The 23,929-nt window shown below is 41.7% G+C and overlaps 1 protein-coding gene across 1 annotated transcript in view; it reads left to right on the top strand.

Moving 5' to 3' along the window:
• naaladl2 (N-acetylated alpha-linked acidic dipeptidase like 2) overlaps positions 1-23,929 on the top strand; it is a gene marked incomplete at both ends in the record, with an annotated part of 178,577 nt that overhangs the window by 100,958 nt on the left and 53,690 nt on the right. Inside the window, 4 exons of the mRNA XM_080832749.1 lie at positions 1,468-1,611; positions 10,073-10,165; positions 14,419-14,624; positions 15,160-15,288. Of these exons, the coding sequence (XP_080688875.1) occupies positions 1,468-1,611; positions 10,073-10,165; positions 14,419-14,624; positions 15,160-15,288 (572 nt within the window). The remainder of the gene's footprint in view (positions 1-1,467; positions 1,612-10,072; positions 10,166-14,418; positions 14,625-15,159; positions 15,289-23,929) is intronic.

Raw genomic sequence — 23,929 nt, 5'->3', positions numbered from 1 at the left:
TAAAAGTGGATAAAAACAGTAGGATTCACTTCATCTGATATTTGTTGTGCTCACAACAGCCATCTGCATGTTTCATGAACATTATGAAATTAAATCATGTTTTGGAGGCAAAAGAAAGGTAATTATTCTCAGATCTGTCAGGTGTTCTAATAATTTTGGCCACCACTGTATATATTTTTTTTTATATATAAAAAGTGAAATCAAATACTTACGTAACTGTGCTTGGGTCTCATCTTTGATTTTATGATTTCTTCTATGTTGGTTTTGAAGTGGAAGTATAGTCTTGATTCTGTCCAAAAATGAATTCTGCTGTCTCCTCGTTGGCCATGAAAACGTCAGTGATATGCTGAACGACTGGTGAAATGGCCTTTGTCGTTTGTACCTGAGGCTTGAGGATAAGAATGTTTTTTTTTAAAAAAAAGAGAGAGAAACAATTCCTGTTCACCGCCATGCATCACATGTACCTTAATGAACCATTCATTAAGCGTAGGCAGCATGGATAGCTGGCAAATATAATCAGCGCTAAAGTCCAAACATGGCAGTAGTCAGAAGCTTGGGACTGCTGCTCATGTATGACTGTACCCATCACACCAGAGGTACTCTGCTGCTGGAAAATTGAACCCCTAAATAAATGTGCTCCTGGAGCGGGATTAGGCTCACCCTTTTCCCACTTTTAATGAGGCTGAATCAATGGAGCATTACGCCCATCTAAATCCCCATTGGTTCAGTGGAAGCCATTACTTCCAACTTAAAATCCGCCAGCCTATTAGCAGGGAGCCGGTGAGCCGCAATCAGGAAGCAGAGGAGCCTTAGTATGAGAGGAGACATCCCTGACTGTGCTCGCTGGCCCTCTTCCTCTCACTACCACTACCACGCTCTTTCATACTGATTGTTGTGTTCTCTCTCTTTCTCTCTCTCTCTCACCCTCACCTTATCTCTGTTCACTCTCTTATTTTCCCCTCACTCTCACTTTTTTTCTCTCTATTTCTTTCTCCTCGCTACCTTCTCTCCCTCTTGACCTTCCCCCCTCAGACGTTCTCATTCTGTGCTGATTTCCTATAGTCATACCACTCACCTTCTGCACTCATTTCATTTTGAAAAATCTATGTGCTCTGTGAATATGACCCACTCACACACACATAAACTAACACACACACACACACACACACACACACACACACACACACACACACACACACACACACACACACACACACTAACACACAAACACAAACCTCTACTCTGCTGAAACCATGTTTAGACAAGAGGGGAAATGAAGTGATTGCTAATTGTCATATGGCATTGTTGCATTAATCCGTTTGAACACTGAAGTGCTCCTGAACTGATTGGCAGAGTTGCACAACAGATAAGGGCAAACCAGGTCAATATAATTTGCCTGTATTGCGTTGACTTGCTTTTTTTGTATTACAGTTGATAAATATGATCTTTTGTCGTATGTTCCAACAGAGGGAAGCTACCGAGAGGAGAGACCGTACCTAACATCACTGCTGGTTCAGCCAATCTCGGCAGGTCTGGCCAAAGAGATTATGTCTGCACCTAATATGGGTCAGGGACACCCATGTACCCCGCTGGCTATGCAGCCTGCCTCAGGTAAATGTGTTCTTCTCTGCAGGAGCCAACATTTGGGTGCTGGGAAAGACAGGCATGCTCTAGCAACACACACACACACACACACACACACACACATAACATACACACACACACACACACACACACACACACACACACACACACACACACACACACACACACACACACACACACACACACACACACACACACATCCATACACCTCTACAGCCCATCACCCCAGCATGACCATTCCCTCAAGGTAGGTGTCGGTGCCTAGCCCCTCTTTTGATGGCCAGGAGCTCTGAAGTCCTGCTGTGTTCAAACGGGGCTGACACCTCCTCCCCACCCCTCTCTGCCAGAACACCCCTCGGCGAGCTGTGGCCGAAACAGGGAAAACACCGCCTCCTGTCCATCAGAGAGAGAGAGAGAGAGAGAGAGAGAGAGAGAGAGAAGAGAGAGAGAGAGAGAGAGAGAGAGAGAGAGGTCTGAGGCACTGCCTCTCTGTGTTTGTATATCTGTGATGCAAAGTTGCCCTTAATATGCTATCAGAAACACCAACTGCTGGCCTACTGCGCTGTGGTACTGATCTGCTGTGAGGACCAAAGATGGTAGGCCCTCCACTTTGAATGAAGGGGCTAGGCGTGCAGCGAGTAAAGGAGAGTAAATTATTACGTTGATTTACGTGTCGCTACGAGAGTAGCGCCAGGCTAAAAGTAGGTTATTATATCCACGGTGAATTGCAGTGGGCACTCTACATCATCTCTTGGCCACTCTCATCATGGCCCTATACGTCCGAGTCCATTACATGTGTCAGTCAGCACAGCTTGTGGGGATCCTCTTGGGCTTTAATTGAATCTGTGAGTGGATGGTCGGTCAGGCGCGCACCGGCACACTTCCATGTGGTGATGGCTGTGAGAGGTCACATTTAACAAGTAATGTGGTCACTGCTCCCCAGAAAAAAAAAAAGATGTCATCAGATCCATAAAAGTGACATTCAAGAGGTGCTCATTGGTACATAATTAGATTGAAATAGCAAGGCTTGAGTAATAGGCCATTGTTCAAGTGAAATTATGTTTTTAATTTAATGATAAAAAACGTAATGTGCACTGGTGGTACGTAATGTGTGATCTTCGTTATTGCTTTTTACTCTAGTGACCTGCACTATATAATGCCCTTGTTGCAAATTTCTACAACCCATCAAGCTATTTATCACCAGAGTGACGCCCCACAACTGTCCAATAATTTGACCCCAATGGTTTTGTAAATGTTTGTGGGATCTATTTCCTCTTAATGCGCTCCCATAACGAGTCTTGGTTAACACTCTGAATCAAGGTTCGGCCTGGCTACTGTTGGTTTCGGTAAGAGACAAGAAAGTAAACCATGATTGTACCAGACACAAGCATTTTGTGTTTTCTTGCCTTAGTATTAGAGCTTGACCTCTGGTATACAAAGTTGGGTCTTTTTTTATGAGGGTTGTGTGATGTCCTGATATTGTGTTAAAGGATAGAGGTTTGCTTGAGGACGGTGTGTGTGTGTGTGTGTGAAACCAGCGAGACCTGCACTGTGCAGGCCCTCCTCTGGTGTTGTGCTTACGCCGGCATCTGCTTGGGGTATTACGCTCTAATTCCTGCTATTGACTGAAAATCCCCTCTTATCTTTGCTTCGTCACCCAGGAGACCAACCAGATTGTTGCTGTGTCGTTGTCTTGCCTTTGATAGACAGTGCAGGATCTGGGCTCAAGTGACAGAGTGAGGGAAAATGGGCTCTGAGTCAAATCCCTTTGACTCAAAGTTACCAAGAAGAAATAAAAGACGGATTCTATCAGGTTAATTATGAGGCAAGCGGCTTTTTCTTTGGGAATGCAGTTCTTACTTAAATGGAACAATGCTAATACTTCAATAGTAGCTTATGAAGGTCCTAGTGATCAGGGGCCGTATTCACAAAGAATCTTAGGGCTAAAAGTAGCTCATAAGTGGCGAATTTAGGAGAAACTCCTAAAAATAATGGGCGTGTCAGTCTTAAATGTAGGACTCCTATTTTTTTTTACTAAGAGCAATTCACAAAATATTTTATCCCTAAAAGTAGCACCTAAGTCTAGGACAGCTTAAAACTCCTCATGAGGACTCCTAAGTCACTAAGACCTATTCACAAAAAGTCTTAAAATGGCTGAAGCCAGACGCAACGTATTGGAGACAATGAACGACTCTGAATTGTTGAGAAGATATCGCTTAAACCGTGAAGGAATCAACATTTTACTAGAATTAGTGCGGGATGCAATCACGTCTCCAACTAATCGAAACGACCCAATCAGTCCGGAAGTTAAATGTTTGATAACATTAAGATTTTTGGCTACGGGGAAAATGCAACTTTGCAACGAAGACGACTACAGAATATCGCAATCATCAGTAAGCCGATTCATTCATCAAACAATCACCGCACTCTGTAGACCACACATTGTTCAACAGTTTATCCGGTTCCCTTTGGACAATCGCCTACTTCAAAGGATCAAGGTCAATTTCATGACGATTGCAGGAATGCCCGGTGTCGTGGGTGCCATCGATGGAACACACATTAAAATAATTAGGACGTCTTTGTAATAATAAGGACGTCTTTGTAATCCGCAAAAAGGTACATTCAATTAATACACAGATAGTGTTTGATCCAAATTTCAGAATCATAGATATTGTTGCGAAGTGGCCTGGATCTACTCTACGATTCGCGCATTTTAATGGACAGCGGTCTGCGCCAGGTTTTTGAGCGGCACCATGTACCTGCTGGATGCCACTTGTTGGGTGACAGTGGCCATCCATGCAAGACATGGCTTTTGACACCCTTCCTCAATCCACAACCGGGAGCACAGTTGAACTACAACATGCAAGTATACGCATGAGGCCTATTTTGGTGACACAATACCTGTAGCCGCGACGGCTCTTTTAAAGTCCACTCCGCAATCTCCATCCTACATTGTGACTGGAGCGCATACCACCGCTTCTCGCAGTCATCGACAGAGCGACACACGGCAGGGAATGAAGCATTTATGTTAACACATATGTCCTCCCATGCCTCACGCTTCTTTTTTGTGGTCACCCCACAGCCAAATTTAGCTTTTATAACTCCCTTCCTCTCCAGCACACTCTGGGTCAACATGGACAGTTGGTCCTGGGACCAGTTCGACTTTCTCTTACGTCTCGCCCTCGTTTCGTCCATTATGACAGGAGGACTTAAAGAGCTGTATGGACTGATAGGCTATTTGAAGTGTTTAAGGGCTGGAAATATGCCGATTACCTAATAGTTTGCAGGGAGCTTTAATTATTACTTCCTTGATTTCATGCAATTTCCGTGTTTTTTTCGGCAATTTCTCTTTTTCTTACGTGGAAAGCGTCATTCTCGTTGGATGCACAAACTTGTCATCATGCGTGTGCATTCTGCTAAGTGCACTATCCATAACTATTTAATATGACTTCATTTGAAGCCTAGGTTATTCTCTTATTTTCTGTTGATTTAGTGGGATCGTTAGGGGGATGTTAGGACTGAGTTTTGAATGAGAGCGCCTGTCAGCAACCAATCACCGTACGCACCGCTTCTAAACTCGTGCATGAGAATGGACGTCATCCATAGCAACAGAGTTTTTATCTTAAGCTTAGGAGTTGGTATTATCCTTAGTATGAGTAGGTCTCAGAGCCGTTGTGAATCACTTTTAAGAAATTACTCCTACGTAAAAGGTTTTAGCGTGAGTTAGGAGCACTCCTAGTGGTAAGATAAAAGGCTTTGTGAATACGGCCCCTGATCATGGAGTGGTACATGAATGCTGTCTGTTTGGATGCATTTGTGTGTGTGTGTGTGTGTGTGTGTGTGTGTGTGTGTGTGTGTGTGTGTGTGTGTGTGTGTGTGTGTGTGTGTGTGTGTGTGTGTGTGTGTGTGAGGGAGAATACATTGTATGCCTATTGTACATTTCAGTAATGTGTGCACTGGTGCGTTTCTAGGTGATTCTGGTAAATTGGATATTGGTGTAGGTGTAAAAGATTGGACGGATTGAATCTTTCAGCAAGGGACTCGCCAGTGAGGCTCTTTGCATTGGTCATTCACTAGAATAATGTTTCATTTTTAAACATTTTAGCACATCGTATATTTTTGTCGTTAACTTGTCTGAGTGAGCCCCGGGGGATCTCTTAAGGTCAGCTTTGTCACCTTCTCCTCTCACCCCATGTCTCTCACTCTGCTTGGATCAGCAAACATGTAATGCCCCGTAACTCCTGAGCACTGACTAGAACTGCCTTCTGACCCAGATGCACAGCAATCAATGTGATCAAAATATCAGTAGGCTCAACCAGAACAGCATCGATTGCAGACCAGTGGGGAAGAAGCCCAATTGTCCCTGTCTTCCCGAGGCCCTCTTAGCTTCCCTGGTCCCCCCCCACCACCACCACCACCGTCCAGCCAAACCCAGCGAGCCGTAAGCTGCAATGTTCCATTAGCTCGATCAAATGCGGATGGCTAGTAATCTGTGCTCTATCGATTGCTGCTGAAACACTGACCACTCCAAAGGTCTCAAATCATTTGTTTCTATCTGTCCTCTCGGTTTTTTTTTTTTTGCTTTTGCCTTTTTCTTATCCACTTTCAATTAAGGCCCTCTGTAATGCACCGGAATCTCTAATTTCCAATTCCCACTGTTGAATTGAGACAGGGCGCTGAGGAGCAAAGGCGGCCTGCGTGTTACCTGTGTGGAGATAGACCCCAGTGAATGTGCTTCTGCGAGCTCTGAGCCCATCCACCCACGACGTCGTGGCAGATAATGCATTGTTCATGGTGCCCCACCACGTGTCACATGCAATTATCTCTCATTCATTGCCACGTGTATTTGTCCCACTCTGGTCATTTTCATCTCATCTCAGACGACTGTTAAAGATGAAAAAAAGAATTCAATAGCAAATAAAGCGGGAGCCCAGACGAATTCCGATTTTCTGTGAGGCCCTGTCTGTCTTCTGTGCGAGCGCTCTGAATCCCAGGGGCCCTGGCTGAATGATTTAAGAATAATATATTGTCTTCAGTGTAACCGCGTGGGAGCAGAACACTATGTGAAATAGCTTTTTAGAAGCACTCTGGCTTCTTTAATTACAATGGTGTTGATTGCTGTGCCCATGTAGTCCAGTCGGTAACGTTTTCAGTCATGGTACTTTACCCATCATTTGATTAAATCGTATTTTAGGTTTGATTTATAGAAAATGTATTTAATTAAGTGGCAGTTGTTCCTGATCAATGTATCAAAGGGTTTGCAGCAAAACACAAGTAAGTCTTTGCTGTTTGTCTCTGCTCTGCGTGGCAATTGACATGGTTGCTTCTTTCAAATTGCTTTTGAATTGTGTGGATCGGCTTGACAGGAATATTTTTTCCAGGTTCAAATTTTGAAACTAATGCAATGAAATGGGGATTCTCAGTATGGATGAAATATTGTGACAGACCATATCATGACTTTGGTAGTGTGGTAATCTTGTTCAGATACAACATAATATTACTCTAGTGCAAATGGAATACAATGATTAAATGTCAATCGAAGTAAAAAGAAGTTTTTTTATTAAGCTTGTTAGACAAGAGATAGATTTGCATGTTTATTTGAGATAATGTTCCAAGCATTCTTTAGGCGTAAAACATTGTCACTCATGAAATACTCCTCAAGAACTGACTTAAAATACAGTTTGACTCAGTCAACTGCTGGTTGTTTTAGCTACACATAAAGACAAAACCTTCTGTCAGCAAACAGATATTTGCCTGAGGCAATGAATCCTATTAAAAAAGAGGTTCCGCTGTTTATTTCTTTTTCATTTGCAGCTGTGCAGTCCAAGTTCTGAGAACTATGAACTTTGTTGACCCCAAACAATGCTGTACTGCTAGACTGTGCTGACAGAGCAGGACTAAACTAAGAGTGTAGAGTTCACTTAATCCCAAACCACTGATCCAAAAGTATAGAGGAAGCCTAAATTGTCTCAACTTTACAGATGCTAAAGAAAATATGACAAAGGTAATATGATATAATGTCTCACTTTGCACGGTATTTCAGTAAACTCTACATGTGGATGGCATCTCTTGTCTGTGTATGCTGCAGAGAGGATACGTGTAAGTCTATTTTCTGTAATATCACCTGTGCAGCGAAGCTTTTAAAAGCCACTGCAGAGCTGTACGTTCATCCCTTGCTCTTCATCCAAAGTCATTTGTGCTTTTGTCAAAAGTGATAAATGAGATCCAGTGCCCTGCAAGACGGCCACTGAATTTTTATATGAAATTAAATTACTTGGAGGCTAAAAGGCTCTATATCAATGAACCGTGGTTCCAGGGTCCCCCTATTTGTGTCCATGAGGCTTACATCTTCAGTGGCGACTTCTTAATCTTTATTTCCCTGTGATATTTGCACCGCGGCAAGCTAATAAAAAAGTCAGTGTCGGAGTACTACACCCCAAGGCCGGAACATCTGCCCGCTACCCGCCAGCTCTCTTAAAAAGGAATTTTCAATTCTGCCTTCGCCTTAAACCTGAAGAGAATCTACATTCTCTTCACTGCCACTCTGTTTGAACTGGGGAATCACACCCTCCATGTGCAGTGTTGCAGGAGTGGGGGCTGGATGACTAGTGATGAGAGAGAGAGAGAGAGAGAGAGAGAGAAGAGGAGAGATAGAGCAAGAGCGTAGAAAAGAAGATGAGGATAGGGAAAATCTTGTGGGAAACAGGGTTTACTTTCATCCAATCTGGTATTGATGATGAATATTGATTACAGTATGCATGAGTAATATTCACATTCCCTGTTTGACCCTCAATAATTAGCAAGACTCAGAGAGAGAGAGAGAGAGAGCGAGAGAAAGAGAGAGAGAAAGACGGAGAGACAGAGTGTGTGTGTGTGTGTGTGTGTATGTGTGTGTGTGTAGAGCAGGGAGGGAGGATTGATTGGCATGCATAGTCTGAGTGTTTGTATTCTCATCAAGTGCATCCAGTGTGTCTGTTCTTCCCCCCTGCCCATCTCATCTGCAGGGAAAGTCATGGGTGTTTGGTCTTTTAATCTGCCCCCTTCATTTCAATCAAGCCCTTGTAGACTGTTCTCAGCAGTTGTTCTTGTGTGTGCATGGCTGTTGTGGAGAAGGATGGGATTGTGATGAGTAGAGCGAATCAGAAGGCCCTCCTTTGTCATTTTAGTGTCCTGTCTCTGTCTTTTCCTTCTTCTCACTGTCTGTCTCTCTTGTTATTGTTTACAAAATACATGTCTTATAGTAAATATTTAGGAATACGTAGTAAATAGTAGGAAATGTCTTTCTATTAAACTGGTGATGCTACACAAATTCCTGTGTAATAACAGGAAAATAAGGAACATCCTAAATATCTGAGATCTTTTATTGTGGTTGAATGTATTAAGTAATAATCTGCCCGCGCATTCAGTAAAGCATTGAAGCGTCTACTCTGGAGTGGAGTAAAGCATTGAGGCATCTGCTCTTGAGTAGAGAAGTGGCATCAATGCCACCTGGGAGCTCTTGAGGGGGACGCTAGGTTTGTATCGATCACCGGTGGACAGGATGTGTGGTTGCAGAGCTGGGCTGAAGTAGGCCATCTGTTTACCTCTCAGAGCAGCTCTTGACCAGCACTCTCTCAGAGGGACCAAGAAATACGGCGCTATCACAGCCAGATCCACTGCCATGGTGCTTTAGTTATGGAGAGCATGGCATCGCTGGTTTGCCTGTCATTACACGTTATACTAAATGCAAATTGGCAGTGTTGTTCTATGTCACTGAGAATCAAGTGCCCATCTGGTGCTGCTGTGGCTAAGGACTGATCTGTTAGTGATATTAATTACATATAGTGATGCCAGTTCACATATCATGTTCTCTTACTGCATTGACATGTAGGATGTTGCTGTCTGACTGATTACAGTTGGTTTCTGCATTTAATGTATTCTCATCAAATAGGTGAAAAACTGTTGGATTTTGGCCATTTCACACGCAAATGTCACTCAGTTCAGCAGATCAAGTGTCCTTCATTCCAACACATTGTCTCAGGAAATATAACAGAAGAGTTTAAAAAAAAAACCTGATTGCTTTCTTGTTCCCTGCTGTAATTCTACTGTTCATGTTTTATAATGACCACCAGCGTGTCTTACATAATGGTGGCGCTGTGATTGACGTCACTCACATCATCCATTTCCTTTTGAGTAATTGTACTTATGAGTGTTCATGAAGATAGATTAGACCTGCATGGAACAAACAGTACAAGATTGATGCTTGTTTTGTTTTGAATAGAGGTAGAACAATTGTCACTTACAATGTTGTTTTTCCCCCTCACTACCCTGAATATGATTTATTTCATTTTCTGCAAAAGTACCAAGGACATATTTCCTAAGTATATAAGTGCCTGCTGTCCCTTTTATGGAAAATGAAAAGGTTTTTGTTATGCATTGAGTGCTGCATTTAATCTCTGTGTCACACATTCAAACGTTTGTCTTTCAGCCAAAAAAATAATCACATTAAATGTTGGGACCCAAGCATCATACAGGACGATTCACAATGTCATTGGCTACCTGAAAGGAAGGATTAATCCAGGTAGGCGGCTCTTCACACATGCCACTCACATGGCCAAGCAGGGCAGAGAGTGGTTGGCTTAGCCAGTCAATATACTGAGCCACTAATGTTGGTCATTATTTCACTGCACAAAAATACCCATATGGTATGACAAAAGTAACTAGAGATGTGTGAGAAGTGGTGAGAACTAGAGAAGTGTGTGATTGCTCAAAAGCAGCAGAGGATAACTACACTGCACAGATCAGACTTGATGGGAATGAGAACAGTACACAGGAAATTGTGACAAAATTGTACACATTTACATACACAAATAGACTGATGAATAGAGACATCTGTAATCATTACATTACTATAGTCACTGAACATCAGTCAGAATTTCCTTTGCAAGGACAGGGGTGCACACGTATCACATAAATGTTTTTGTTTTATTTAGGTGTGAGAGCAATCTGTTGGTGTGTTCTTAAATACTCTGTTACTGTAAACAAAGTGTCTATGTATATGTGTGGTTTGAAGATAGATGGGTAATGGCCATTGTATTATTAGGATACAGGGTAACTGTTTCAGTTAAACAGACTTAAAAGTAAGAGTAAGTAAAAACACAACTGCCTTGATGTTTCTGTCATAGTATTATTGCTACCCACTTTTTGCAATACAATGATGCATATCCTTACCATAGTCGGTTACATTAGAAGATTCAGCAGTACATTCTTTTTTTATAAAACAATTGGGTTCTTTTGCTTTATTTAGCTGTTTCTGATTGGACAAGAGACGTTCCATGCTATAGATTATCCGTCCACATACCAACGGGTATGCCTCCGGCCTCGGTGGCTTTGGCTGAACAGCACCCGTGGGATTATCCTTTACATACCCCACTCCCACTCGTGCTATATTGCTTAAATGAGTCATGGCTTTTTCCTCAGCTCTCATCCAAGAAGGCAGCTGAACGTTTCTTAAGTTAAACATTTTAAATGTTTCATATAGATATGTACAGAGTTATTGGTGAGGTTTTTTTTTGTCAGCGGATTAATTAATTAATAGATTGGTTGATGAGAAATCTGCCAATTTTATAACAAACCAGCTTGTGTTAGACAAACATACAACACCTCATACAGCCCTACAAGACATGTTCAGTTAGTCCCTAACTTGTTGACTATTTCTACCAGCAAAGTTACTGGCATGGAAAGTCTAACCCATTCCAGCAGAGACATTATGCCTGTCCAGGTACAGTGTAAAATAACTGAAAAAGTCTAACCACCGCCAAGCATTTGCCCTGATGATTTAATTTCATTACTGACTTAAATGTAACGTAAACATAATTACATTATTACTTGCAACCGGGTAACTTAAGTGGCTAGCCGATTGCTTGCTAGCTAACTATCGATTGTCTGCTAGTAAACTAACAAGTGAGCCAATTCACTTTGCACATTACCTTGTCATGTTGAATCACAACAAACTAAATATCCACTGAAATAAGGGCTTCGATTAATAAAGCTGCTACCTCCCGTTAGCTGCAAACTTACAGCTGGGAAACAGTTAGCCATGAAGACCGATACCAAGATTTGTGGCGCCATATTGGATGGTGTTTTCCTTTCATTTCAATGGGAGAAAAGAGATGAAAAATGACTGGGGGAAATGCAAAAATGTTTTGTGTGTACTACGCTACATAACTTAACCAGATCAAGACAATACTTGTATCATTTGCCCACTGATTGCATTCAAGATCAAAAGTATTAAAAGACTTTAAGTGTTACCAGATTCTACCCATCCTCCCTGCTTTTAAGCAACACTATGCATATATTTGCAAAAAATCTTTAAAAAACATAATGAAAAAAAAACATAGGTATTTTGTAGTGCTTTAAAACTAACATGTTAAAATATGTTTACATTTGTGTGGGATGATGTTCAACCTACAGCCTATTACGCCCACTTTATATAGTGTGCTCCACCAAATTATCCAGTATATATTAAAAGTTGCAGCTCGTGGTTATGCGGAACTCACAATTTGATGGTCAACTGCTACACTAAGCATAGACAGGGAGACAAATCACTGACAGGAAAATTAATGGGGGATCAGGAATTCGTCTAGCTAAATATGACAGATTTGTAACTGGAAGACCTGGCCTGTGTTATTAACACTTCCAACCCAGAGGGCTTTTTTTGACTCTGTTAGGTAGTCTGCCATGCCTGATATTTTTGTATATTTCACCTAACTAAAAACCATTAGGCAAAAGTGGAATTCATGATTATATTCTAGAACAACTCAGCAATAATAAAATGAGAGTAAAATAAATGTAGTAAAAAAAGTTTGTATTAAAATTAAATCTAAAGACACTCAAATTAACTCTAGCTTTAGAGGTGCTCAGACTTTTTACAAAAAACACATTCTAAATATTTTGGAAGTTTTCTTTTTTACTCTGAACCTTGTAAACATATGTGTTTGCTCCACATAGGTGAGTTTAGCATTCAGAAAGTGTGTGTAATTTCTACACTAATTATAAGAATTTTACAACCTAGACCACTATGCATATTGATGAAAGAGGTGTAAACTGCCCTGTGAGTGCCCCTCCCCAGTATGGCTCACCTGTCAATGGCCCTGGACTGTCATTGTGGCTATCTCTCCCCCACAACCATCAGCTTTGAAAGTACATACAAGAAATTGCAAACAAGCTTGGTGCATAAGAAGGTGAATTTAATAAGGTGCATAAAAGTAAAGGCATGGTAGGTACATAAAATAAGGTGCATAAAAGTAGGTACATAAAGGTAGGCATCATTCACCATGTCCTCGCTTGGGTCACTCATGTGCACATTCCATGATATGGTTTGGTACCTGTCTCTTACCATCACATCTGCCACAAAAGGGATGGACAAGATGGTGTTTCTCCTCCAGTAGTCAGAAATGTGATCCAGCTTGATCATGCACATGTAGAAACCAGCCCAATGTATCTGTAGAATTCAGCAACTCCAACATCCACCCATTTGTACTTTACACCTCTGGCAATGCTCCTAGCAGCTTGCTTGTTGGTGTTCTGGCAGAGGGTTTCCACAGCATCCTCTGAAAAGAACAACTTGAAGAGGTCTAGAGGAGTGTGGTTGTCTGCTGCATTCAGCTGCACACCAGGCTCCCTTGCAGGAAAAAACCTCAGTGCTGATGGAGTTGCATCATTGTCAACCAGGTAGCAACCTAGCTAGCTATCTAACAATGTTACCCACAAGCCAAGCTTCTGAAGGCTAATGTGATTAATGTTATCCGTTAAGCATCACCAACTTGGCAAATGAAACACACCAAAACTATGTTTGTACACTAATTATTATTAAATGATTTAAAACATTATCATATTATGGTTGTTTTCATCTTAAATATTTAGTTTTTTTGGCATCAAAAGGTTGGCTTGGAGTAAATGGCAGGGCAGCAAAATGAGAGATTACAGTCTTGTGTAAAAAAGAAAAGAGGTACCCATATGCAAAATGAGTACTATTAAAAATTAATTAATTCATTTCTTACTTGGTAGGATTGCAAATTATTTCTAAGGCTGTGGTTTTACTGGTTAAAAATATGTAATCCCACTTCCTATACCTTCTTTTAAATTTGAATCATGCTGCTGTCCATCTTAGCCAGAACTTGTTTTGGAATGGAAATCTAGAATGCTTAGTCCAAATGCCCAAGTAGATCCAGAATGTAGCTAACTGTCATTAAAACAATGTTGGTCCACTACTGCGCAAACGCAGGGCAGTTAGCTGCTGCAAATGGGCTTTTAATTACAGGCCAGCTCTGGCCTCTTGTGGATGATTTAATCAATGTCCCTGATGCAGTGGTGGTCCTTAATCTTTCCTCCTCCTCCTCCTCCTCCTCCTCCTCCATACCTCTTGCCAGAATGTCTACCTGTTTAAACACTCCTAAAATTACCCCACAGATTTACCGCCTGCTATTAGTCCACCATAATTTGCTGCTTAAGTTATTCTATGGACCACAAATCTTTTGAGAGGGAACTTTTGCCTCCTTGCTGCTTCAACTGATGTTAGATTTTAATACTTGATGTCCACATGCTGGATGTGTGATGCACACCTCAAATTAGATCCTGATGGCCATGGACAGGGAGGGGGTTAACACATCTTGCACATTGTTTGAAAAGACTGCTAACTCAGTGAGTTTCAAGTATTTAAGAAATCTCTTGTTGTGAATTGAATTGAGAAATAAACTGTTAGCCGACAGTTCAGTGTGCATGTGCCTTTTTCATGTGTGTTTGTCATTGTTCTTTTTTCCCCCCACATCACAGATCGATATGTTCTCATGGGCAGTCGTCACGGCAGCTGGCACAATGGTTCTTCAGAGGACTGGAGTAGTGGTGCCGCCATCATGACTCAGCTCATTTCCTCCATGATGTCTCAGGCCCGCCTGGGCTGGCAGCCAGACCGTACCATAGTTTTCACCTCCTGGGGGGGGTCAGCACTGGGGAGCATTGGATCATTTGAGTGGGGGGAGGTAAAGTCAGAAAAAGTCCACATTTGTGCCTGTTGACTCAGTAGCCCTTGCATAATGCCACAGTGGAATTGGCCATTTAGAATGTCCAGATGTATTTGCAAGTACCAAAAAGAAACAACAGTGTTGTATGCACTAGACCAGAGATGTTCTTCCCCGCTGGTGAGCCAACATGATGGAGTTTAATGAGAGGTCACGAATGCTTATCCACATGCTTTGTTTACTTTGCCAGACAAAAACAGCCAACAGGCCAAGAGACAGACAGATGAAAGGCAGTTGATCTTTCACTCAGAGTAAATGAAACTGTTCTGGCAGGCAGTGGTGGAAGTACAATCAAAAGTATCATAATCAACGAGTCAAAAAAGCCCTATACTGTTTTACTATATTGAACCATTGTTGGTACTTCTGGTCACCCTTGTGACGTAAGAAAGGGCTGTAGATATGGTAATAACAACTATGATAAAGAAGATGATGGTGAAGAAGAAGATGAAGGAGACGACGATGATGGTGATGATGATGCCTCTCTTATGTGCCACAGGAGAATCGTGTGGTGTTGGAGAGCAATGCTGTGGCCTACATCAGTCTCTACAGTCCAGTCACAGAGGGGAGGTCAGCCTGTTCCACAGCCTCGCCCTCCCTATTTCAGCTGGCCTCTGACATCCACAAGGTACCTTACTCCTACATTTACACATATATTTAAGGTTAAAGTCAAAGTCATAAATATTACAGAGGGTATAACATACCCAACCATGATGTATGTCAATTTTTGAGCGAAATGCCTGGAAGTGTCATTCAACCAACCTACCAGACTGGGTTTCTTGTGAGCTCTTAAAATGGATATAGCGTTCACATTTTATCTCATCAAGAGCCAGATTTCGATTATCTCAATATCCTGTTGGATTTTCATTTCCCATCTCTGCTAGCTTTCAGAATATGTGTAATTGCATGAGGTGACAAGGAGGTGGTGAAGAGCTTAACCTATTTAAATGTTGTCAATGAGTCCCCTGGTCTTGGAGCTCCATCTGACAGGAAAATTTTGCAGGTCAGAGAGGGTCAGCTGGTTGGTGGTAATGACAGAAGACCCCATTATTTTCTCTGAAACAATATTTCTGTTCATTAGCCTAAATGCCAGTCCACCTGTGACATTTCAGAGTAATAAAGGAAGTCTTGACCCATTCCGAGCGCACAGTTGGAACTCTCTGTCAGGATTGCAGATGGAGAAATAGCACGCTCACATACAAGACTGGTCCCATTTCCTATGACCTTCTGCCAGGTCTTAACGTGTTAAGTCATTAAATCTCAAAAGTCTTGGCAACCTTTTCAGAGAACCGTACGGTTCCAGCTTGTCTGCATTCATGTGGAAGTTCTTATTTAGAATCGACTTCATGAATAGCAGAGGACATACTCCATTAAGAATATGATGACAGAGCTAGTATAAATGATAGTGTCCTGAACCTTGGGAAAAGTCACAGCATGTCCTAGCAATTCTGTTTTTATTTCCAGGCAGTGTAACTTACTAGGTAACACATTACTGGAAACCTCCAACATCAGAACAGGCCCATGTCATAAACATGTCGTGGCAGTTGCCATATACAGTCATAAGTGTTTATGACAAATTATATTTCCTGATATAACAGTGTTATATTACCTTTATATGTAATTGCAGTGGAACCCCTCGGAGTGCTCAGTTCCATGACAACTATAAGCTGTTAAGATAAATATAATCAAGCTACAGACAGACTGCAAATGTAGACTTGTCTCCAGACACAGGAAGGAGAATGTCCTCTAAATGTCTGTGGCCATTTGGAGCAGGGGGAGAAAGGGAACGTTGCTATATGAATGATTGAACATACTGGTAGACGTAGAATAATTATCTTTCATTGTCCCTTTCACTGAGTCATCCTTGGCTTTCAGAGCTCGTTCGTCAAAGCACAATTGTCAATGCAGTCACGTTACTCTCAGAAATAAATGTTGATTTGAAATGTCGAGCCAGCCTTTCGCACTGCTCTTCATATGTTCACGGGTTACAGGCTCTCATGAATATGCCACTGGTTCTTTCTTTGCGGTTGGGCTTTCATTTTAAGCACCCACAATGAAATGTTATCATTACTGTCTATTTTCCTGATTCCATAAATCAGATCTATTTCTCCCTAACACGGCAGTCTTAAAAGTTTGGTATTTCCAGCAGGTCTGTGGTTCCTACTACCCTCCATTCTATCCTGTCTATAATTCATCCCCATCATTTTGAACTCATTTGCAAATTTCCCATGACTTACAGTAATAGTATCTGGCCTAACTCCCCCTCTCCTCCCAAGCTACAAGACATAAGATGATCTTATTAGTATGATAATTGGATGAAATTCCATCCAATCAAAGATACAGGCCTCTGTTTGTGTCTGACTTTGGTAATTGCTTTTGAGTAATCAGGTGCTGCAATTTCAGGTGTAAGTGAAGGGATTGTTTGTGTGCGTGCGTGTGTGTGTCTGTGTGCGTGTGTGCGCGTGTGTGTGTGTGTGCTGATATGCATATTGATTGCCATTATCTTGCACCTGACTCAACCTGCTTAAACAAAAGGTGACAGCTTCAGCTTATTTACCCACACTCAGTGTCCATGAACTCAAAATGATTGTGTTCAATTTTTTTTCCTGGTGTGATCATTATTTTGTACAGCAAGCTGCACATATGCTGCAAACACACATTGCCTACTGTGAGCATAAGTATAGTCTAGAGACAACAGAGACACGGTTAGCTGAAAGTAGACCTAAAAACTTTGTAAAAAGTGAATCAATCTATAATCAAATGTCACCCTGTTACTGAGCGGAATGTGAGATTCTTAATTGTCATGAGGAGTGAAAAAATAACCCTCAGGGCTTTTCCTCCCCCTGCCGCTACTGCGGCTGATGCCTCTTGATTGTGCATGTAGTTCTCACAGACGAGCTGGACGGCTCCAATCACACTATTTATCTTCTCCGGCTGCACTCGGAGAGGCAGCAGGTAGGCTAAACTGTCTCTAGATTTTGAGACATTTTTTAAAGATACAATAAATCATGCCAGTGCAATACGGGTAATATTTTCCACTTATCTTAGTTTGCAGCTGTCTTCAAAGTAGAGATGCCACAGTGTTGATGTGTTTCGAATGGGTGCTTTGGAACCAATTATAATAAAACAGACCCTTCTTTGGGGATTACAGGGCCTAGCATACAAAATAAATTGAGAGACTTTTCATCGTTTAATTGGGTATTGTTGCACCCGTGTGTGTGTGTGTTTCGGGTCTATTTTAAACCATGGATTTCGGAGGATTGGTCTTTTCCGGGATGAAAGGAGTACAGTGTCATCCTCATCCATCCAAATATTTTTTTTTTGTCTTCCCCAAAAAGGCTCATCATACATTTCAAGCGCTTGAAACCCTCCTGAGTTTTGTTATAGGGAGAAAGGTGTTGTTTGTTGTTCGATTTACCCCATATGGCGCACGTCCCAGATTAGACCAGGCTTGGCATGTTTCATTTTGCCTCTATTCTCCATAGAGCGCATGTATGTGTGGATGAGGTCCCCCGAGTGGAGCTAAAATGTGTCAGTAAGCCCTGTGCTGCCTCCATTTGTCAAGATGCTGACTCTCGTTACAAATGTCCTACCCTTAACCGGCTTCCCTTGCTAGTTCCATCTCCGATAAAGTGGACTAAAACCCATTAAGCTTTGGTAATCCACTTTAACCCAGCATCTATTACCACTAAGCAAGAGATTCTTACAGTGAATTGATTTGAAATGCACTGTGATGATACTGTGCTGTCCGATAAAGAAAACTGGGTCACATTCATACACGCCCTGTTGTGCAGAGAGGCATTTAGTCTCTTTTACTTGTCCATTTCAACCCCATGCCCATCAAGTATGATTCATCAGGTCTTATTTCAGAGACATATTTGTAGTCACAAATGACTCCTCTGCCAGCAATCCAGGGAATAGATCACAGTATCATTAATAATTGCAATTACAATGGACAGCAGAATATATTATTTATAATTCATAAATGTCTCCTGAAATATGCATACTGCTACATATATGGCTGTATGTATCTTTAATGACTAAATGGCATAGAGCAAGCACTACTCCCCAGAGGTGGAGGTGAACCAAACACTCAGGGTGTATCCCTCTCATAGCTCCGTGTGTACTATTAGAACCTGTGAAACTGACCTATATACTGTAAGGGGTGACAGGCTGACTTGATTATTTTCAGATGCGAAATCCATTTAGAGTGGACAAAAGTGGATTCTGTAATCCTCTCAGAAATGGTCAAGTCTGATTAAAAAATGCATACAAGATGGTACACAAGCAAATCTCTGGCTGTGGAGATTGGATTTGAAATAGCTCACGCATAGAAGGAACTTTTTTGTTTTACTCCTCTGAAGCTGTTACGACCTCTGACATTTGTAATGTCTACGCCAGACCTTTCATCATGTCTTGTTGACAACGTAATCACCTGTTTACAGCAAATATTGCTTGCTGCAGAGAGAAAATAAAAAAAAAAATGTTTTTCTTCTCTCTTCTTTTCCTTGTAAGTCTGCAATCTTTCAAAACCTCTTATTGTAGTTGTGTCATAGTCATATCTCATAGTGTATCTTTTGTGAAAATACATCTCTTCAGTCCAATAGTTCTTTATATCTATTTCTTTACCATTGATAGGTTATATCTTAAGTGTGTATTTTGCCTAGTAGTGTTTCACAATATAAATGTTTTCTTTTTTAAACACTCTGTCAGACTCAGAAAGGGAACAAATTATAGTTTTTTTCACAATATCCAAACAATGAGACCTGGTGGCAGCTGTACCTAGTGTGCCTATTTTGAAAATGTAACCGCCTAAAGAGCTAAATGTTGCTGGGCTGCGAGTGCAAAACTGTATTGTTTTTAAAAAGCAGTATTTTTTCATGTTTCTGTCATTAGCAGTGTGCACTGCCTGATGCAAAGTACTATGGTAATTAAGGCTGCTCACATCTTTTTTTCTGCTCTGCTTTTGCCACCTGGAAATAGTGTGTTCAACCTTCAGGTGACACATCATGTTACCTGACCAGAATGCCTCAACAGTGTGGAGGCACATTGTTTGAAGAAAAAAGGCAGTGATTACCCTTGAATTAATGACTCCTTTACATTTGAGGGCGAGGCACCCAGGCTGTGAGCACATAGGCAGTGGCCACCGGGAAAGAGGATCTGTTGCCTCACAAATCATCCGGCATGCTCCTGGCCTGTGTGTGTGTTTGTGTGTGTATGTTTGTGTGTGTGTGTGTGTGTGTGTGTGTGTGTGTGTGTGTGTGTGTGTGTGTGTGTGTGTGTGTGTCTGTGTGTGTGTGTGTGTGTGTGTGTGTGTGTGTGTGTTCGTGTGTGCATCCCAGCTGTCTGTTGGTGTGTAATTCCTCACCAGCCTCAAGGCAAAGCCCCCCACCAGGTGATAGTCATCTGGTGCTCCTCTTCCACTTCTCTCATTTTGACGTTTCCAAGACAGTATGTGTTTCCACTCTTGACATGATAATTATGACTCATTAGTCTTTGTGTGCTTGTGCGTGGCAACTGGAGTGAATGCCAGCCTTGTTATGTTCTGGCGCCATATAAATGAAATTGAATTGGATTGAATGTAATTAATGTATGTGGTTGTGCAAGGATTATAATGTAAGCACATATTGTTCTTTTGTCTTATTATTTCTATTTTATTTTTCCAGTTTTTGTAGCTGTTTGAAATCAGTTTTCAAGATATTGAGTCCATTGCAGTGCTAACAGCTCCATCCTCATGCTCTTTAGTTGAAAGGTCCTCTGTTTCTTACTGCCGTTTTAATCGCTTATTTTCCCACTGAAGCGGAATGAGGGAAGGTTATACGTCTCTAGTGGCAAATTTAAGTATCGTTGTTTACCCAGCAGCAGGTAATTTTGCACAACAAGTAACATTAAACCCAAAGTAAGATTAAATTGTTTGACCCAAGCCAGCCAAGCTCAAGAGGAGACTTGGATTAAATGTGCAGAGACTCAACAAAATGGCTCAATTGCAGCTCTTACTGTCAGATGAAGATATCAGTACATGGGCGGATTTAATAAAGCCTACATTTTCAGCAAATATTTTGCTTGTGTCTATTCAGGTAACAAAACTAGGTAGACTGAAGGGCTCCGAATACTTTCTGAATGCATTGTACATACCAAGGACAAACATCAATAACAATGTTTTTATTTACCGGTTTTACTTATTTATTTACTATATCTGTCGTATACAGTTTGCATTAATTCCAAATGTCCCCAGGACCATACACATCCCATATCTTCTCCTTCTACTCCTCTCATCCATTCTCAAGGGAATGTAAATGACATGTGATGCCGTGGTTGTGTCTTGAAAGACCCATGCTTATAGCCATAGTATTCCACCCACGTATGGCAGAAGAAGAATGAACATGGAGTAGTTACTGTGGGTGTGTGGCTATTTTTAATTGTCTTCCACTCACTCTGCATTGTTATTTGACTACGCCCTGCCTTTCCCTGTCATCAAACATCCATATTCGCTAATGCATAACATAACTTTAGTAAGGAGACCAATCTCCTGTAGGGAGAATGCGCAGCAGAACAGGAAGACAGGGGATATGGGTGTTGGAATAATCAGAGAGCACAGGATTCACCTCAGTATGCAAGCAGTCAAATAATTTTCTTTTTTTACATTCATCACAATACCAAAACTGTTGTGTATGTTTAGAAATGATTAAGTGCCATGGCTTACAACCTCATAAAATCCATGTAATGTATGTAATGTGAAACGTCCCAATGACACTTACTCACATCTGACACTTTGCAGCATTTAGTATTTCACAAGGGTTATCAAGCTCCAGGGTGTTTGTCTTCAGTTTAAATAGGCCTACACCTTTGGGGGTCACAGCACATGGTGGCACAACAGTGTTCACTGATCCTCTGATTACGCCACCACGTAAGCTGGCAGGAAATGTCCACCATCATTTGCCAGTCCCTTGATTGCATACTATGTATGATTGTGTCAATGTGAATAGTTTTCAGAGCATTGTTTGCTTTAAGTGAGCGGAAAGCTTCACCTGAGCACAAACACGTGAGCACCCACACGGCTACGATTAACTGCTTCCCCATGGGAACCTGGAGCCTTGCAGTGATGACCTGGTGGGGGCCTCCCCTGCATCCTGCCAGTTTTGGAGTGGGAGGGGGTGTGGAGCAGGTACTCAAGTATCTCAACGTGTATCGGCGCTGCTGTGCGGCAGCCATGCATGTTTTATCGCCTCTGTCGGCTATCAATTTGTCCACAATCAATAAACCTTCACCGCCCGATGGGCTCCCGGATGACGAATTAGATGCTCACCTCCCACGGCTTCTTCATTTACACGCTGAGCTTGTTTACAGTGTGCATGTGTGTGTGAGCGCCGTACTCTCACTCTGTCTTTCTTTCCCCCCTCTAATATTTATCAATGCACCTGGCCGCTCTGGAATGCTCCTCACAGCTTTAGTGCACTATTCTCTTCCACGCGTTCCTGTTGAGTGGAGTGTATGTGTGTGTGTGTGTGTGTGTGTTTGTGTACACACTACTACTTCCACGGCTGCCTCCAGGTCATTTTGTCACCCAGATGACAGTTAATTGAAGCTAGCTGTTATTTTAATTGGCTTTCTTTCCTTTCTCCTCTCAGCCAGTCTGTGTGTTTCTTTTAGTCTCCGTGGAGATGAAGCCCTTATATCACTTGTGCATAGCCTATTAGGCTGTGTGAATAGCCACAGTAGAGACACAGTAAAGAGAGCATTTTCTCAAGCCGCTGTCATGTTTATGTGACTCTATAGCAGCCCTGTGCTTGTGGAATTAGACACACTGCTTTAGAGGCAGAGAGAATGACCTCTCCTGTGATTATAGAAGTGCTGTGGTTAAACTCAGTAACTGGTTAATTGTGGTATGTTGATTCAAATATATGTCACTCAGAATGCCTTCATATAGGGCCCGTGTCACATTTACAGAACTCTAATATAATGCTAAAGCTAGTGGTACTGTCCCCAGAGGAGTCCCGTGTTAAGAGTCTTTGTACTGAAAGATCTCAAGTCCTTTTTAACTGTTTTGTTTACTACTATAATGTTCATCAATTATAGTATGTTTGGTTTGTGTGTGTGTTGGGTAACATTGCATGCCAGACATATTATGGAATAATGTATTCATAAATTATTAACATATCATATTGTGGGCCTACTGAACTTTCTCACTCATAGATATTTGTGTTCATGCACTCTGAATTGCCTTGCCATGGCATTCAGGAAGCATTTAAATGTATAGCTATTGCAGCAGATCATGACTCGAGCTTTATATGAAATCTGTTGTGCTAACTCTACTCTGTGGAGAGACCATATGGACATTTAGTGCTATTTTGCTGTTTGTTGACCACCAAAACCAATGGTAGAATCTTGGTCTGTATCTCTGTTCAGATTTATGTAATACTGATGTTTTTCCCAAAATACGCTTTGCAACCAGCTGTACTTTAACAATTCTTTACATCATTCTTCTTGCTTGTGCTGATAACATAAGAGGGACAAAATGATTTTACTTCTATTCAGAGGCATTTATTTTAGTTTTGAAATAATTGTGCCTCTATTAGGCATTTTTGTCAGAATTTCTTCCAGACTTCTTTCCTTTTGTTCTGAAAGTACAGAACCTGTATTTTTGTAACTTTAGGATGGTTGTCGTTAAATGGAACTATTCAGCCTTGCGAATAGTTTCCCAAGTGATAACCTTTTGGCTGTAGCAAATAACACTACAGTTCATGGCATTTTCCAATTGCTTCTCCCATAAACCAAATCTAACTACACTTGTGAGACACGACACCTCCCTCATACATCACCACTCATCCACCCTGTCTTCCCTACCTGACCTCATACTCAGGATACACACACAGTAACATCACTTGTGGATTCCAAGGGCTAGTCTGGACAGTAGGTGGATGAATACCTCACTGTCTTTTTGAACACAAACACTTATGCAGCCATGTTTAATACTTTTGTGTCTAATAATGTTTATGCCCTCTTATTCTGTGGTTACAGAACAGCTTTTTAACTGTTACTTGCACTCATACACAACAGTTCCTGACCCATCAGCACCCACCTTGGTGTCATCCACTCCTGCGAGAGGCTTGCCTGTGTTTCACAGGGGCACTCCTGGCACGCTGCAGAGCATCCTAATCTCAGTGATTGCTGCCTCATAACCTTGGCATCCTCTCAGATCCCGCTGAGGCTCCTGTAGGCTGGAGTGACGTCCAGCCTCATGCAGACATATGAGCTTGCTCGCCTGAACA

This window comes from Sprattus sprattus (assembly GCF_963457725.1).
Source record: "Sprattus sprattus genome assembly, chromosome: 2".
NCBI classification, from domain to species: domain Eukaryota; kingdom Metazoa; phylum Chordata; class Actinopteri; order Clupeiformes; family Clupeidae; genus Sprattus; species Sprattus sprattus.
Note: the sequence above shows the minus strand (reverse complement) of the source record. Positions and strands in the feature narration are given on the sequence as shown.